Here is an 18,237-nt window from a genome sequence, read left to right as displayed (position 1 = left end):
GTTTTGCTTATATTTTGCACGCATAATCTGTCTCCTCAAAATAGACAATATAACACATTCTATTTCTGACTGGGACTCAGACTAGTATGTTATGTACACAACTGGTCCTTACATAAAACTTGTTAAAGTCCATCATTTCTTTCAACATGACTTACATTAGAAGTCTAAGAGTTCTTATGTGGAATTTCTCAGTATTTTATCTGTACGTATAAATTGCTTTCCTGGTTTTAATAATTCCAGGATTCTGTCTTGACCATAGTTATAGCCAACTAGTGATAACTGGGACCTATTTGTTTAGTAGAGAAACCTTAGAAATATTCTGGTTATGAAAACTCTCACATGTTCACAGAGCATGAGATACCACAAAGCAGTGATCACTCCATCAGAATGACATTTTTTTGTATTAGAGAACGTTCTAACTGTATCTCATTGCAACTACAGAAGATGGTATTTATTCCTTTTTTCCCCCTACATGGTTTAAATGTTTAGAAGAGCCTTGGTAGCTGGCAGAAGTCATATTTAGACTTTTCCTTTATTTACGTTTTTCTCAAATGCCATATTTATCTCTTTTCTCAGGATGTGGAGGTAATCAAACACCCCTTAAGAAGCAGTCAGAATAAAAAAATGACTCCAAAGCATCTTGATTCCTTTCCCAGTGGATTTACCAGTATTTATTTTGAGGAACCTAAAGAGGGTCTGCAAAACACAGCTCAGACATCAGAGAATGATTTAATGCATGCTTCTGTTCTGCATTTGCATTTGGCTGAGTTACAGAAGATCTTAACCAAAGAAAGAGAGTAAGTGCAAAATATATTCTCCTTGGAGAATTCTTCATTATAAATAAGTTTTTAAAGAAACTTTCTAATGTAAATATAGTGAAGTTTTGCATGTATAGCTCATATGTTCTCCTAGGTATTTCTAAGCTCTAATTCAGAAAATATGTATTTTTTAAATGGTTTCGGAAATTGGTAATTACATATATTGTAAGTATTTCACAGTAGTGTGTATGTCTCATTTCCTTTGGCTTGCTTATCATTAGCATGAAAAAGTACTCCATAATACAACTGTTAAGAGTATACAGTTAATTTAAAAAATTGTACTTACCAGAGATTTGTTACCAATTAAGTGACATCTAAGCTATGTTATACTCAATTATTGGAGCACTCTGGCATTATAAGAAATTTTCATAGACTCTTTCAAATTTTTGCTAGTAAACAGTGACTACAGAATGATGAAGGCTATTTTTGAATTACACCAAAATTGCTTTGCAAGGAAACATGTGGTATGTGATATATGTGCCATGTGTGAGGTAGTAGGAGACTTCAGTTTCAATGTGACTGTAACTTCAAAACTGGTTGAAGTTACTCAGAAAAAGTAGAAAATGCCTCTTCTCTTGCAAATACTATGAAGTTTCAGTTTAAAGAGTATGTAATAGACTATAACAAATCTTTCCTGTCATATTCTTTCTTTTTATAATTTCCCAGTAGATAATTCAAGTCTGAAGTATATTAAAATTTTTAAAAAGCATTTATTTTAAATTCTTAGAAAGTATTTACTGTGTTGTTACATGGAGTAGGAAACTGTAGAAAACATGCATTCTTTTTTTGAATCATATTGCAGCAGATTACCAAAACTATGTTCTATCTTACCAAAAAAGATTTCATTTTTTGTTGAAGCCAAAATAAAAAAATGTTTTAATTTTTATGATATTTCATGAGTTAAGAGGCTGATACCTCATATATCCACTCTCCTCTGATTGAAATCTCTAGGGTTCTATGTACTTTATTTGTTCAACAGCGATCATAGTATGCAGAAATTTCCTTTTAAAAAGGACATAATCATTCAATATTTTTAAAACAAATCTCTTATTTGATGAAAAATTAATAAATCCCTGTTCTACCTTCTGTTTTGTATTCGTTCATGCACCTGTCCAGACAGTTCGTAACTGTATTTCAGGATGCCAGGTTTTGATACTTATCCCTAGGTATATACTGACTGTTCTTCATTATGTTGTATATTAATAAATTTACTGGTGCATGATGAAAACTGGTGTATGTTTATGCCATGCAACATACAGCAATTCCAACCTCAGGCAGTAACTGCTCACAGAGCAGCGATTTTCACATAATGGTAGGTATTTGTGTACAACTTCCTCTTTAGGTCTCTTTGGGCAATATTTCCTGTATAAAAAGAGCTTCTGTAAGCAAAATATATTCAGCTGAGACATATGAAGCAATTATATTTGGCTATACACACAGTAGATACCTATGAACAGAATTACTAGACAAGCACTAACATAATCACTGGTCTCTTGAGTCACCCTATGAGTCTTTGTTGGGCGGACTATCATCCACCAGTTCAGGCAGGCTTAGTCTCTGCTTTTCATGGGAATAGGCTTATTTTGATGACTTGACATCTTCAGATTCCCATTTTTTCTCTTTGAGTTTTATACTTGTTCACATCAGTATTTTTGCTCCTGGATTTTGGATCTGCTAATAATCACTATCTCAACAATCTCATATCTGTTTGCACAGCTCCAGCTTAAGTACTTTCTCACAGCTTCTTGCTGACAATTTAGAAATTTTCTCAGTAAACTTCAGCCAAGGACACAGCTGTGCTACATCAAAAGCAAACTTGAGTTACAGACAACTTGAACCCCTAGGCCAAAGGTTACCTTGACAGCCAGTATGATCTTGCTCATTCTACCTAGGACCTCTCAGCAGATCTTTTTGGCTTACTTTCAGTACTCAAGAGCTGTGGTTAGATTTTTTCCAAACTGAAACCAACACATGTAGAGCTAGTGTTTGGACATGCCCCTCCTTAAATGGCTAACCTCACCATAAATGGTTTAAGTGGTTTTGGATCAAGAGTATTCAGTTTAGTTTAAAGAAAGAGGCAACAAGAAGACCCTTTTCACTCAAGTGAACTGATGCAGCTAACATTGTATCCAGGCCTTGAGCCAGGCCGCTCAGTGATAACTCTGGTGTCTCTGCACAAGCCCGCAGCGTACTGTGTGAACATGCCCCAGAGGCAAGCCTTGTCAAATACCCTTTTGTTGACTTCCTTAAGCTTAACAATATTGCTGTGGAAGAAAGATTTTAAATCAGATATTCTCAGAATGTAGCTAAAGTCAATGTGGAGACAATAGCTCTTGTCAAAAGGTTAACAAATTCTTTTAGTCCCAGAAGAGAAAATAACAACTGTGACATACAACAGTATCTTACGTTGCTAGTTGAATTTTCACTTTTACATTTTCAATATTTTTATCTTTTCTGATATATTCATTTTTCATCCCTGAGGTATCATAAAACTTATGTAAAATTGTCATCTCCCAACATAATAATACTTCTGCAGTTTTGCTGTTTTTCAGATTTCAGATTTATTCAGGGTCCTGACTTTATATGCTTTACTCCTACACCAATGTTTATAGCCAGCTGAATATTCAGGGATTATAAACTATGACCAGTTTTTATTAAAAAATGTTAGAAATATAAATTGAAAGCTTTTATTTGTAATTAAGAGTATTTTTTTTCTTTCATTTTTCTTGTGGGCCAAATTCTATTTTGTTAGACTATTGCAAAATGATATATGCATATTACACAAACATGAAATTATGAAGGCAAGGATATAAATTATGAAAAATTCATTGTTATCTTTGGACTTTGGCTGACAGTCTTTGCTGTGGACACAGAAATGAAGCTTTTAATGGGTCTTAAAACAGGAACATCTGTAGTGCTTCATATTTCTTTCATTGTATCCTGAATTGCTGATAATACTGTGTTTTGAAAAGAGGTAAAAGCCAAAAACAAACTTCAGTGTTTCAGTAGGAACCATCATTCCTTCTTTATGAATTACTTATTCTAACCATTTTCCAGAATATAGTAATGAACATTTTACTCAAATAACATTCCAGAGCAGAGTCCTTAGAGTTGCAATTTTAGTGAGGATGTAGTATCTCTGAGATAAATAATCCACATTTCCAAAATGTTTTTATTTCATTCTTTCAAGAATTATTTTTTTTAGTGCTCTGCACATACTGTATGCATATATTCCCATATATATGTGTACTTAAAATAATCTTTTCCCTGTACTCAAATAAAGTGAAACAGTATCCATCCTCTGAGGATCTTTGCTATCTTACCATATATTATGTGACCAAAATCACTAATTGAAGTTCATTTCCAAATTTTATTAAGTTTAAGACAAGGATTTATTTAATTAAAAAATTGAATTCTGTACTGGAATTGTCTGTTCTCTTTTGCCATTATTTTTTTAAAAATCTCTTTGAATAATTATGTGGTTATAGTACAGGTTTAAAATAATTTAAAAATATGCAGTTGAAAAAGGTAGTAAAATGTAACTGAAGTTTTGAATAGAAGTTAAATGTCATTTATGTTTTGTCATCCTCAAAAAAAAAAAATGTAATGCCAATTTTTAAAACATTTTCAGAATGAATGTATTTCTGGAAAAAGAAGTGGAAAGGACGGAAAATGAATTAGCTCTTTGGAAGTGGAAATATGAAGAACTAAAACAATCTAAACTGGAAAGTCTGAACCAGGTATGTTAGCAATACATATTTATCATGTACGATAAGAAACAAAGATGAGGCTTCTGCTTTCCTCTTTAACAAAGAATAAAACTACACTTAGGCTTTATGAAAATAATAAATAAATATCCATGTTTGTTTGAAAATTGTTTTCACAACAGAACTATAGGATGATTCAAGTTGGAAGAAAACTCTGGTCCAATTGCTGATCAAATTGGCAGTTTGGCCCACTAGTAGACTTTACTCATGGTGAAAAAGCTTCTGGGTTCTGACAATGCCCAGTCAGAGCATCTCTTGTTCCAGCATATGATTATTTTCTGTTGTTCTCCCAGTTTGCACCACTGTGAAGAATTTGGCTTTATCTTTTTGATAATCCCTTCTTAAGTGCTGGGGCACTTCTATTAAATCTCACTGAAGCCATCTCTTCACCAAAATGATCAAACCCTGTTCCTTCAGCCTCTCTTCACAGATCTAGTGCTCTTTTTTGACATTATCTGCAGCTATATGTCACAGTTGCCTTTATGCAATTGTCAAGGACCTCTCTGTTCTCTATCACCTTTCAAAGTTGACAGAGAGTGGCCTTGGAGGACACCACCCAGCTCTCTCAGAACACTTTGGTGAACCCACTGTGTCCCAGTGGCCAAGATCTCTCCAGTAATCCCTGATATATTCTCATCCACTGTTGTTCATTCTTCCTCCAAATAACTTTTCAATAGCACTAGCAGACCAGGCCAACAGAGACAAGAGCCTGGGGAAGCATGCCTGAGGGCAGAGTGGGGCTTGTGAGATCATAGAATCATAGAATCTTTAGAGTTGGAAGGGACCTCTGAGGGCCATCTAGTGATTTTTCTAGTGAACAGGGACACCACAGCTAGATCAGGTTGCCCAGGGCCTGATCCAGCCTCGCCTTGGAAGTCTTCAGGGATGGAGCATCCACCACAATGCTAGGTAACTTGTTCCAGTGCCTCACCACCCTCACAGTAAAAGATTTTTTCCTTATATCTAACCTAAATCTACCCTATTTGAGCTTGAAACCATTTCCCCTTGTTCTATCGCCACAGACCATGCTAAAGAGTCTGTCCCCTTCTTTCCTGTAGCTCCCCTTTAGACACTGAAAGGCCGCTATCAGGTCATCTCTCAGCCTTCTCCTCTCTGGGCTGAACAGCCCCAGCTCTCTCAGCCTGTCCTCATAGGAGAAGTGTTCAGTTCTGTGGTTCATTTTTGTGGCCCTTCTCTGGATGTGTTCCAACAGGTCTGTGTCTCTCCTGTACTGAGGACTCCTCATCAGGACATAGTACTCCAGGTGAGACCTCACCAGTGCTGAGTAGAGGAGCAGGACAACATCCCTCAACCTGCTGGCCATGTTTCTTTTGATGCAGCCCAGGATATGGTTGGCTTTCTGCTCTGCGAGGGCACGTCGCTGGTTCATATCTAGCTTGCCATCCACTGTTACCCGCAGGTCCTTTTTTGGTAGAGCTGGTCTCAATCCTTTCATCCCTCAGTTTATATCGGTAGGGTGGGGGTTGCCTCAACCCTGGTGTAAGACCTTGCACTTGGATTTGTTGAACCTCATGAGGTTCACCTGGGCCCACTGCTCAAGTCCGTTTAGGTCCCTCTGAATAGTGTCCCTCTGGTGTTTCAGTTGCACCCCACAGCTTGGTGTCATCAGCAAATTTACTGAGGCTGTATTCAACCCTACTGTCAACGTCACTGATGAAGATATTAAAGAGCATCAGCCCCAGCACCGACCCCTGGGGGACACCATTTGTCAACAGTTTCCACCCAGACATGGAGCCATTGACCACCACACTCTGGACTCGATCCTGCAGTCAGTTCTTTGTTTGTTGAACGGTCCACCCATCAAATCCATATCTTTCCAATTTGGAGAGAAAGATGTTGTGGAATACTGTGTCAAAGGCCTTACTGAAGTCCAGAGAGATGACATCAGTGGCTCTTCTCTTGTCCACTGATGCAGTGACACCATCATAAATGGTCACTAGGTTGGTCAAAAAGGATTTGCCCTTGGTGAAGCCGTGCTGGCTCTTCTGTATCACATCCCTGGCTTCCACATGCCTTAGCATAGCTTCCAGGAGGATCTGCTCCATGATCTTCCCCAACACAGAAGTGAGACTGATAGGTCAGTGGTTCCCAGGTTCATTTTTTTTACCCTTTTTAAAAATGGGTGTGATGTTTCTTTTTTTCCAGTCACCAGGGACTTTACCTAATTGCCACGACTTTTCAAATATCATATAGGGTGGCTTGGCAACTACATCAGCCAATTCTCTGAGGATTCTGGGATGCATCTCAGTGGGACCCATACACTTGTAAATGTTCAGGTTCCTCAGGTAGTCATGAAACTGATCTTTGCTTACAGTGGGAGGGACGTTGCCTGCATGGTCTTCCTACCAGAACTTCCTACCAAACCAAACATTTGAGGGCTGTGTGGTGAGCAGTTATCAGGAAAAACAGAGGCAAAAAAATTAGGTACCTCAGCCTTCTCCTTGTCTGATGTTACCAGCCTGCCTGTGTCACTCACTGGGGGGGCACATCCTCCTGGACTTTCCTTTTCTGATTGAGGTACCTGTAGAAGACTTTCTTGTTCTTTTTGGAATCCATAGCCAAGTTCAATTCAAGCTGGGCCTACACTTTCCAAGATATAGTAGTCCACATCCTAGTAAAGCAGTGCTGACATTTTTTGCAGCGCTATTTGAGCGCTGCTTCTGGTTTAACATCAAGCACTTTGTGTTACTCCAGGATCAGGGCTGCTGCTGGGACAGGTGACTCCAGTGGAAGAGAATCAGATGCCTGTTCCAATAATGCAGGCCAGGCCCAGAATGCAGATCCTAGAGGGTGATGGCTGTCAGCAGCGTTTCATTCAGCAGTTTGCACAGGAGTGCAATAAGAAGCTGGAAACGTGCTGCAGGAACACAATCCTTAAGGACAGAATAGTCTGAATCATGTAGAGGAGGAGCAGCCAGAGGCTGCAATCCTTTGTAGGGTAAATGGAGAGATTCATGGTGCTGAAGGTGCAAAACTGTCATCTCCTGAAAGTGGAGGATGGCTCTTTTTCCACCTCCACATCTGCTATTGCAGAACAGGTTCAAAAGTCTGGTAGCAAAACAGGAGAAGAAAGCCATAACTGGGGAGAAATTGGAGCCAGCTTTATCCTGAACAATGCATTAACACCACAGCAAGAGGCAGTAGCAGCAAGGGGGAAAATCTATTCTGTGGGGAGAGAAGCCCCTATGTCTCTCAATTTTCATTTTGAGGGCTATGTTGCTTGCTGTGGACTTTGATCCAGAACATCACAGAAAGACTACCGAGGCCTGTCCAGACCTTAGACCAGTGTTCCCAGCTGCTCATCTGCATGGGTAGAATTGGTACAGAAACGCATGTATCCTGGAAATTAACCAGAAAGAACTGTGTTTAGTTACAGAACTCAAATATTGTTAGAGAAATTTAAATACCATGCCAAGTTTGTAGAACTGTGCTGTGATGGACAGATGGCTCTTCAGGAAAAACAGGGAAGAAGAGGCCTGAGGGGATGGAATTTGCCCTCAGATCTAAAAGCAACCCAAATCTTTTGAGCTCTTCTGTGTGATGGGTGATAGCTGGACTAAAAACATGTGACTTAGTATTAGAGGAGAGCTCAGTAAGGATGAGATTGTGATGGGAGTTTGTTACAGACCATATGCTGAGGTAGAGATGGTAGAGATTATAGTCTTTAAAGAACTCATATCTCTGAATTTCAGAATCTGGTTCTCATGGGGCACTGGCAGTATGGCTGCTGGAAGGGCATCATGGTTGGATGCAAAGCCATCTAATTATGGAGGATTTCAGGAATTATTGCTCTGTGTAGGCATTAAATGAACTAACTAGTGGTGATGCATAGCTAAGTCTGCTGTTAACTGTTATGAAAGAAAGTAGTTTAAGATGTGTTTGTGAATAATATCATTGTCTATGGTGACTTTGAAATATAGGAGTTTGTGGTCCTGAAGGAAGTGAGAAAGGGAAGTAGTAAGAAAATATCCTGAACTTAAGGAAAACAGAAAGTTTGCTTAATCAGGGAACTGGTGGATGGAATCCCTTGGGAGGAGCTCTGATTGGTGAAGAAAGGAGTTCATCAAAGATGGCAGGTCTCAAAGGACAGCACCTTCAAAGTGCAAAAGAGGTCTGTCATAGTATACAGGTAGATGTGTCTGCTTAGCAGAGAACTCAAGGTGGAATTCTGATGCCAGAAAACTATACTTTTATATGGGAAATCAACTACAAAAGAGAAATATAGGATCATTCATTGGACCTACTTGGAGGTGTTCCATGAAATTATGGGACAGTTCCATCTGAAATTGAGAAAAAACTTTACTGCAAGGATCACAAAGCACTGGAACTGGCTGCCCAGAGAAGCTGTGGAATCTCCTTCTCTGAGATATTCATAACGTACCTGGATGCTTTTCTGTGTAACCTACTGATGATCTCCAGAATTCCCTTCCAACCCTCACAGTTCTGTGATTTTGTGAATAGTGTTAGAAAAGCCACATTCATTTGAATCAAGTTTAATGAGTAGAAGGCTAATAAATATTGTTGTTGCATCTTTCAGGATTTAGTTTTCATAAAAAGTAGTTAAGGACCTCTTACATCCAACAAAACTCAATTTGTGTGTATGTATATATATATATATATACATATACAAGTATTGATACAAAATTATTTTTTTTAAATAAATTTAACGTATCCGATTTGGAAAAATCTTGGAAAATTAACTTTCTTTTCACATTTTGGGAAAGATTCTGATTAGTTTATCAAATTCCAATTAAATTAGTTTAGATCCAATTAGTTTATTAGATTACAATTACAAAATAGTGCATATAAAAATGTAACTTCTTTCACAGATGACTATCCATAGCAACAAAAGAACGTCTTTCTGTCATATTTGAGTTCCTTCAGATTTTAATTCTTTATTTTGTTTGCTCATGAAGAAGGATTTTAGCTTATTATATAACAGAGGAAGTCCATATTTAATTAATAATTTTGTTTAAGAAATGCAGTCTTCATATTTTATGGCACTATGAGCAGAAATGGAACAATAAGGATTAGAAACTTCCTGAGGGGAGGCTGGAAATCAATAGCTTCTAATTTTTATTTATGTGCATGCATACTTATACATGTGTGTTGCTGCTATTTAAGTGTAGGACATGCTGAATTGTTTTAATTGTTAACAGAAGGTGATATTTTGAGCATTCATGTTTGTATTCTGAGATTTACAAGACATATATCTACTTTTTAAATTACAGAACAACATTGGTCTATATTAACCTGGCAAATGTGAATGAAATTACTTATATTTGCTGTTGTTGCTTTTTTTATTCTTCATTTATTGAAATATACAAGTCTTGTTTGTTGGCAATATATGTGTGAATGCCATAGATAAGAAGTGGTTGCTAGAGCCACATACAAAGTTCTTGGCATTAAGTAATTCAAAAGGAAAATAAAGGAAAATGCAGACACATATTAGACTAAGCATGGAATCTCTGTCATTTATACACTTGCAATATTAAATCACAAAGGAGTTTCTAGATTAACATTTATCGTTACCTCAGGATTGCTTCTACCTCCTTGACCAAGAATTTTTGGTTTCAGAGTAAAGTATAAATTGTTGTTTCCTTTTGTAGATCATCTGACAGCTGCATTGGGTATGTGATTTTTTTTTTTTATAGATTCCCACTGTCAGTGCCACAGCTAACTGAACTATTTTTTTAACAGTGTCTAACTCTGCTAGCCTTTTGGAAAACAGTGAGATTCTTCTATGCAATGTTAGAAACTTCACAGCTGCCAAGAAATGGGTATTAGTGCTCCAAGTAATTAACTATATTCTGTTAAAAGATGAATATTCATTTACCTAAAAGAAAAAATACATTTGGAAAGCCTTGATGATCTTGATAATCATCTTTCCTTTCCTTTTTCCTTTCCTTTTTCCTTTCCTTTTTCCTTTCCTTTCCTTTTTCCTTTCCTTTTTCCTTCCCTTTCCTTTTCCCTTCCCTTCCCTTCCCTTCCCTTCCCTTCCCTTCCCTTCCCTTCCCTTCCCTTCCCTTCCCTTCCCTTCCCTTCCCTTCCCTTCCCTTCCCTTCCCTTCCCTTCCCTTCCCTTCCCTTCCCTTTCCTTCCCCTCCTACCCTACCCTCCCCCTCCCCCTTCCACTTCCCCTTTTTAATAGATGCATTCTGCATCTACTTTAAATTTTCTTGAGTTCAGTACAAAAAGCAGGGAATTTATGTTTGACTGCAGCATTTAACTTGGCCTGTTTGTCCTCATAAATTAGATTATTTTAACAGCAGCAATGTGAAGTTGCATTTAGTGTTGAAATCATTTTTTTTTTCTGTTAAAAAGGCTCTACTCTGCCAGTGAATAGTGAAATAAGAAGATTTACACTGAGAATTTTATTATTCAAATATTTGTTAATGGTTGGCAGCATCGTTTCTTTATTAGCAAGCAGTTAACTCTCTGCTTTTTACAGCACACAATTTTGTCAGTTCCTATGAGCGCTACTCCAAAAGTAATGCCTCCTATTTCATGATTTTGGCCCACAGTGTCAGAGTTGGATGCTGGTGGAATGGAAGTAGAGATTGAACCTTTCTATTCCATTACATTTTGCTTCCATGCAACAAATGGCAGCAAAGGGGTGGTCTGACAAAATTACGTCTGACATGGAAGAGTGAATGAAGCAAAATGTGTAACTGAATTCCTCCAAACAGAAAAAATCCATTTACATTCATCAATGCTCGCTGAACAGTTATGGAGACCAAACCATGGATGTGAGCACAGTGAGACAGTGGGTATTGCATTTGGCAGTAATGGCACAACAGTGGTTCACCTCCACTGGTACAGAGTTTTATTATGAACATGGCATGCAGGCTCTTGTTCATTGCTGGCAAAAATGCATAGATGGTTTAAAAGTTAAATAAGATGGACTGCTTATAAAACAATTCTACATTATACTTTGAACAGTGGAAAGCATGCATGTACTGCTGTATTCCACTGGTGTGCACTATAGACTTACAAATGCCACTATAGGCAGTGAGTTCTGTGTTCAGAAACATTTACTGCTAGCTGAAGTACAGAATGTACTCTTATTCTAGATTGTCGAGTGTGTTGGTAATTAATGAGGGAAATTTAAAGACCATTTTTTGGGATATGAAACAAAAATTATTCTAATTGGTACTTAAATATATTGGAAGATCAACATAAAAAAAATACCTTTTGATGAAAAAGAACATAAGCTAAATAAGCATTTTGAATCTTTAGGCAGAGGTACGAGGTGGAAACCCCACTGGTTTACCATTGTTCCTTCACTTTTTGCAGAGTTGAAGATAAGTCACCAGTGTTGTTGCTGGTATACTAGAGCCAAAGAAATACTGACACTTTTCAATATCTTAATTTTCAAAATTTTCATTTCCAAAATTTTTGGTTTTTTTCAAGCATTTTAAGGTTGTTATTATCTATTTAAATTGGTAAAACTTGTGATTTGCTTTTACTGGACATTGAACATCTTAACTGTAGGTAACAGGTCTTTTATTTCCCCTGAATTACTTCCCTACTTGAAAACAAGTATTTCTGCAGTTTGGCAAAAAATCTCAACAGGTTTTGAATTGGTTTTGCTGACTTCTGTAGACATAGTGGATCAGATGTACCATGAACTGGTACTAGTGTAGTTTGTTATACACTGGTTTTGAATTCAGATCTTTCCTATCATTTTATTTTTTATTAGATATATTTAATCAGCCTATCTTTCTTTAAAAAAAAAATAGTAGAGAAAATTTATAGATTCTTTAAAGGAACTTTTTGAAATTAATTTAATGTATCTATTGATACTTTCACCAATGTTGGACTTACCTGCCCTTGTTTTCAGTGCTGTATTCCCTGCTTTGCACTACTGGTCATTTACTTAGTCTTACAGTTCTTCAGGTAATCACAGTAGTCAAACTGTGCTGATGACACAAAACTGGGAGGAGTGGCTGACACGCCAGAAGGCTGTGCTGCCATCCAGTGAGACCTAGACAGGCTGAAGAGTTGGGTGGGGAGAAATTTAATGAAATACAACAAGGGCAAATGTACTTGCACCTGGGCAAGAACAACTCCAGTTGCCACTACAGGTTGGGAACTGACCTGCTGGAGAGCAGCATAGGGGAAAGGGACCTGGGGGTCCTGGTGGACAGCCGGATGACCATGAGCCAGCACCGTACCCTTGTGGCAAAGAAGGCCAATGGCTTCCTGGTGTGTATTAGAAGGGGTTAGTAAGTTGAGAGAGGTTCTCCTCCTCCTCTACTCTGCCCTGGTGAGACCGCATCTGGAATACTGTGTCCAGTTCTGGGCCCCTCAGTTCAAGAAGGACAAGGAACTGATTGAGAGAGTCCAGCACAGAGCCACAAAAAGTTATTAAGGGAGTGAAGCATCTCCCTTACGAGTCGAGGCTGAGAGAGCTGGGTCTCTAATTTGGAGGAGACTGAGGGGTGACCTCATTAATATTTATAAATACGTACAGGGTAAGTGTCGTGAGGATGGAGACAGGGTTTTCTCAGTGACATCCAATGATAGGACAAGGGGAAATGGGTACAAGCTGGAACACAGGAGGTGCCACATAAATAAGAGAAAAAACTTCTTTATAGTGAGGGTGACAGAACACTGGAACAGGCTGCCCAGAGAGGTTGTGGAGTCTCCTCTGGAGACATTCAAAACCTTCCTGGATGCATTCCTATATGACCTGATCTAGGTGTTCCTGCTCCTGCAGGGGGATTGGACTAGATGGTCTTTCAAGGTCCCTTCCAGTCCCTGATATTCTGTGATTCTGTGAAATTACTTTTACTGACATGGCTATTTGTTTTGTACATGTAGGCAATTTTTTTTTATTATTATTTAGTTTGTGTTCTAGATATTAAGTATTATTATTAAAAAAAACAACAAACAATGAAGTAATGAATTGCTGATGATTAATCAGTATGTGAAGGTAAGGTATCAAATACATTGAGCTTGTTTTTATTTTTAGAGATCTACAATTACAGCATACATTCCTATTCCCAACTCCACTTAGCTATTAATCTGAAAAGTCAACACTATTTATCATTTGTAGGAAAATGATCTTGTATATTTTCTGACTTAAAATAACTTTGTAGAGTGCTTTGACTGTTGCAATCATTTTTATGTATTCTCGATACAGTTTCTTGACAAGTACACTGAAAAATGTAAGCTGAAACAGTTTTGTGTTTTCCTGTCTACCAGTTAACATTCTTGTTGCATGTTTAATTATCTAGGGCTAATTTTTGTTAAGCTGGATTAAACTGTGTTCTTCTGATCTACAGCACGTTGTACTGATACAGCCCAGGAAAATTATCTATACATTTGGCTCAGTATAGCAATATAAAGTCAGGATGGAAGGTCAGCTTAGAAAGCAGTTGGAAAAAGGGAGTCATTACTTCATTGACATTTTATGTGGCCAATAAAATTTTCAGAGAGTGAGGGAGATATCGCACAGTTTACTGTTTTCAGGTGATTTTTTACATGCCTACATTCCTCTTCCTGTGGCAAATCTCTTTTTTTTTTTTTTTTTAATTAAGAGTTAGCTTCTTCCTTTTATATTTAGAACATTAGAATGGTCCATGAATTTATTAAAAAAATAAATCATAATTAATACACAGAAATAGATTAGAACTTAAACAAAGGCAGGCTGATGTAATACGGACTATAATTAAGTTTGTGTGCTGTTTCTCTGTAAAAGTCCTTATGTTTTTAATTATCTTTGGTAAATTGTAGGTAAATTGTCAGTGTTCTGAGGACTGAGACTAAAGATTTAATCATTCAACCTTTTGCAGAGAAAAGAAGCTTATTTATGCAACCAGAACACACTGTATGTGTATTTCTTATACATTAGCATGTAAACTGGCAAGTCTGTTTTTCATCTTGATAGTGGGAAAGATCTGCATTAGCCAGTCCCAGTTTTCTAAGAGGGTAGCCTGTGTTCCTCCTTATTTTAGGGAGAAGATTGTGCCATTAGAATTGGAGGGGAAAAAAAAATGCACCCTCCTTTCATCCTCTTTCCCCTGGTAACAGCAATAGAAACAGTAACTTGTGGTCATTAAAAATCTTAAACTGGAATATTTCAGCTTGTGCTTCTAATGCTATTTAGATGAAAAGGAAAATAAGTAGGGTTTAATAAAATGTTTCACGTAATAATAATAATAAAATGTTCTCAGCGTAGGCCTGATATATTTTCTTTTGAAATGTAAACCAAAATATCTATATTGGAGATTTAAGCACACTGGGGTGTTAGTGAACAGGGTTTTTGATTTTTTTTTAATAAAGCTAAGATGTCACTGAGACAAGCTAAGGGATGAAAGTTCATGTTTTGCTTCAGATCTTTTGGTTCAGAATGCTCCAAACCATATGCCCTTTGAGATTTAAAATTAAATTAGGAGAAGTAATTGCTGTAATCCCTATTCCTAAAACAATCCTTGCCATTTACTTAGATTTTAACACAGTTTGCTCAATCTATTACCGCCATTACCCCCACTGTGTTCTGTCACAATCCAATCAACTGCAAGAAAAGCATGATACTGTTTGCAAAGAAAGCAAACAACAAAACATATTTGTGTCTGAATGTCAAGAGTTCTAACTTCCCTTTGCTTAGTAGTAAAACACAACAAATTAAAGTATGATTTTTTTATTAAATTTATTTCAGATAATTTTGGTGGTTGATTGCTAATATGGAGATTTACTTGTGTACTCCCTTAATTAAACTACCACTTCTTCATAATTAGTAACAAAAGCAACCACGCATATGTTATCACATCAATATGCTGATTCTCCACATGGCTGATGGACTGTCAAGCTTTGAGTGTTTTGGTTGCATCCTTTATGAATTTCAAGCTATATTCTCCAAGGGATTAGCCGAAATGTGAATTCCTTTCTTGAATGAGATTACAGAACAATTTAAAATAATCTAAATGGCTACTCTTAGATTACTCATATTCTTTTTTTTTTTTTTTTGGTACATTTAGATTATTCTTAGTTGAAGCTATGGTTATTATATTCTGCTTTAGGGAAAAAAATGAAATGTAGTTTGAGAATTAAGTCATTAACCCCATCTCAGATATCAGCACATGTAGTAATATAGTAAATGAGCATGTTATACATGCCATTTTTATATGAGATCATGCTTATTGTGCTTATCTAATATTGATATTTTGCTAAACAGAAGAAAAAAATTAAAATCGTTATTTGAAGATTATGTATTACTAAAGATTCTACAAAAAGATGATGTAGATGCCCCATACATTCATAGGAGTCTAGATTCAGTCTCCAATTACTGGAAGCATTTCAATCTAAGTTGTTTTGTTGTTGTTGTTGTTTTTTTTTTTTTTTTTGGTCATTATTCAAAAAATATCCTTGATGTCAAAAGATGCTTAAAGAATGGCTAATATGAAATTTATGAAACTTATGAGTGTAGATTTACTGAAATCTGTTAGAAATATTTTATATTCACACATTTGTGTAAGTATTGTCTTGAATGTGTACACTTTTCTTCCCATGGGAACTTCAACTTTGATTTCTGCTGTCATGAACTACTCTGAGGATCAGCGTCTTCAGATTTGTGTGCATGCTCAATGTAGAATTAGAAGTGTATGACTTTTGAACAGTTTAAAGAAGTTGAGAAACCTTTAGAAGTAGCTAGTATGCTAGAAGTATGCTAGAAGAGCTTATTTTTCCAAATAGTTAATATTGGATAAGCTGAAAGACCTTGCAGGCTTCCTGGTGCCTTTGCCTACTTTTCGCTTTTTGGCTTCTTATGCTCTTCTACTTCCCAGTTTTTAGGTTTTTCTGCCTCTCCAACCTTCCCTCAGGGTCTCAGGGAAGATCTGGTCCATTTCTTTCTCATCCTCTCTAGTGTTGTGCAGTCTGGTAACATCTTCCCAAAGCTCCTCCAAGTGGAAGCACAACCTCTCAGCAGTTGCTCACATCCTGCAATCTCTGAGACTGTGTGCCCCAGTGAGAGGCCCCAAGGACTCTTTACAGCCTGAGGCTTGTAGAGCTGCATCCTCTTTCTGAAGCTCTGTTGGGGTCTGAGAGTTTGATAGTTAAGGGACAGTTAGTCCAGCAGCTGCCAAGAGAGTCCTCAGATGATCAGTGACCAAGTGCCCAGTAACTGAAGGAGAGACTTAGCTGAATACTTTCAACTTCAGTCTGAAATATTTACTTACTAAAAGCACTTACTACTTCAGTCAGCATCAATATTAATGGTAACATTTAGGAAAAGTTCTTACTCAAATATTTTATTTTGATGTATGCAAATATATGGTCTGCAACCTTTTGACAGCAAATATGTATGTAATCTGAGAGCTCCCCAACCAGGAATAGTGATTAAATATTGAAATATTTATGGTAACAAATATGAAACAGAAAGAGTGAACACTGAGATAAGCCTGATACTATATTTTGTTTTGCAAAGTGGTTGCAAATGGAAAAGGTTATGTTTAAATTTATTTTTATTAGTTTTGCTAATTAAATTTTTATTTAGAAAGAAGTTGCACTAGTTTTCATAGTAATCAAGTGTTTTTTCTTAGAGACATGTGGCCTAGGAATCAGTTTTGTGACTTCTCTCAACTGCAGTATACCTTTTTTGACAGGAAAAATGCCAGCGTGTTCTTATAGGCTGGGAATGTATGAGTTTTGCATCTTGAACTACTACAGATTGTTGAAAGTATAGAAGTTCTGTTTGAAAACAGAAAAAAAGTGCATAGTTCTTTTCACATTTGCATTAGTAGTCTGGGTGATCAGAACATGTTGACATGTTTCATTTCCTTATCATCTTCTTTTTTTTATTTCCATATGAAAAATGTAAATATTTATTTTTTACTTAAAATAAGATAAAGCGCACAGTAAAAAATAGTGCATTGTGTTTTGATGGTGTTGTTACTGATTCCAAGAGTTTAGGGAGGTCAAAGTAGTTATTCTGAAGTTTTTCAGATAACTGAGGACTGCAGATTTTTGGACAGACATAATAGATAATTCTTTCTGATACTCAGTGAAAAAAAGAAAAGAAAAAAAGTGTTCTTTTGAATGCACAGTAGATTCTCCTGAAGTCAGCAGGATGATTTTAAACATCTTCATGTGAATTCTTTGCTATAAGTGGGGCTCTACCAGATATATTATGATCCACACTGATGATGTACTTGAGAGATGAATGTAACAAACAAGATCCAAATAATCCTATCTTTCATGTCCTTTATGTTAATGGATGTTACTGCAAACTGCTAAAGCTGCATTAAGAATTATATATAAAGTGAATACAGTTTCTAGGTTTTTTATGATTGTTTTTATTTAACACAATATGTAATCAATATAAATTGTATTTAAAAGAAAATGATAAAAGCAATGACAGATTCAACATGGATGGGCAGATCTGTGTGGTGAAGAGCAGTTCCCCCACCTCACTCCAAGCATTTCCATTTCTCAAACTTATTCATACTTCTCTGAATGTTATTCCATGATTGTTGTAAAGTTTCAGCCTATATATTTTTATGCCTCAATGAATGTCTTATATTTCTGCAGAAATCACTCTTTCAGCAAGTTAGCCATACACCCAGAGGTATTTTCTCTGTGAGTAGATGGGAAGGATGAAAATAAATGCCAATAAATCAGCAACTT

At 36.8% G+C, this 18,237-nt stretch overlaps 1 protein-coding gene across 3 annotated transcripts in view; it reads left to right on the top strand.

Annotated features, from left to right (window-relative positions):
* CCDC102B (coiled-coil domain containing 102B) overlaps positions 1 to 18,237 on the top strand; it is a 130,314-nt gene that overhangs the window by 17,547 nt on the left and 94,530 nt on the right. For all 3 annotated transcript variants that reach the window (XM_025147806.3, XM_025147805.3, XM_040695647.2), the window contains exons 3-4: positions 577 to 797; positions 4,450 to 4,558. In XM_025147806.3, the coding sequence (XP_025003574.1) occupies positions 577 to 797; positions 4,450 to 4,558 (330 nt within the window). The remainder of the gene's footprint in view (positions 1 to 576; positions 798 to 4,449; positions 4,559 to 18,237) is intronic.

This window comes from Gallus gallus, chromosome 2, assembly GCF_016699485.2.
Source record: "Gallus gallus isolate bGalGal1 chromosome 2, bGalGal1.mat.broiler.GRCg7b, whole genome shotgun sequence".
NCBI classification, from domain to species: Eukaryota; Metazoa; Chordata; class Aves; order Galliformes; family Phasianidae; genus Gallus; species Gallus gallus.
This window is presented reverse-complemented; position numbering and strand designations above follow the sequence as displayed.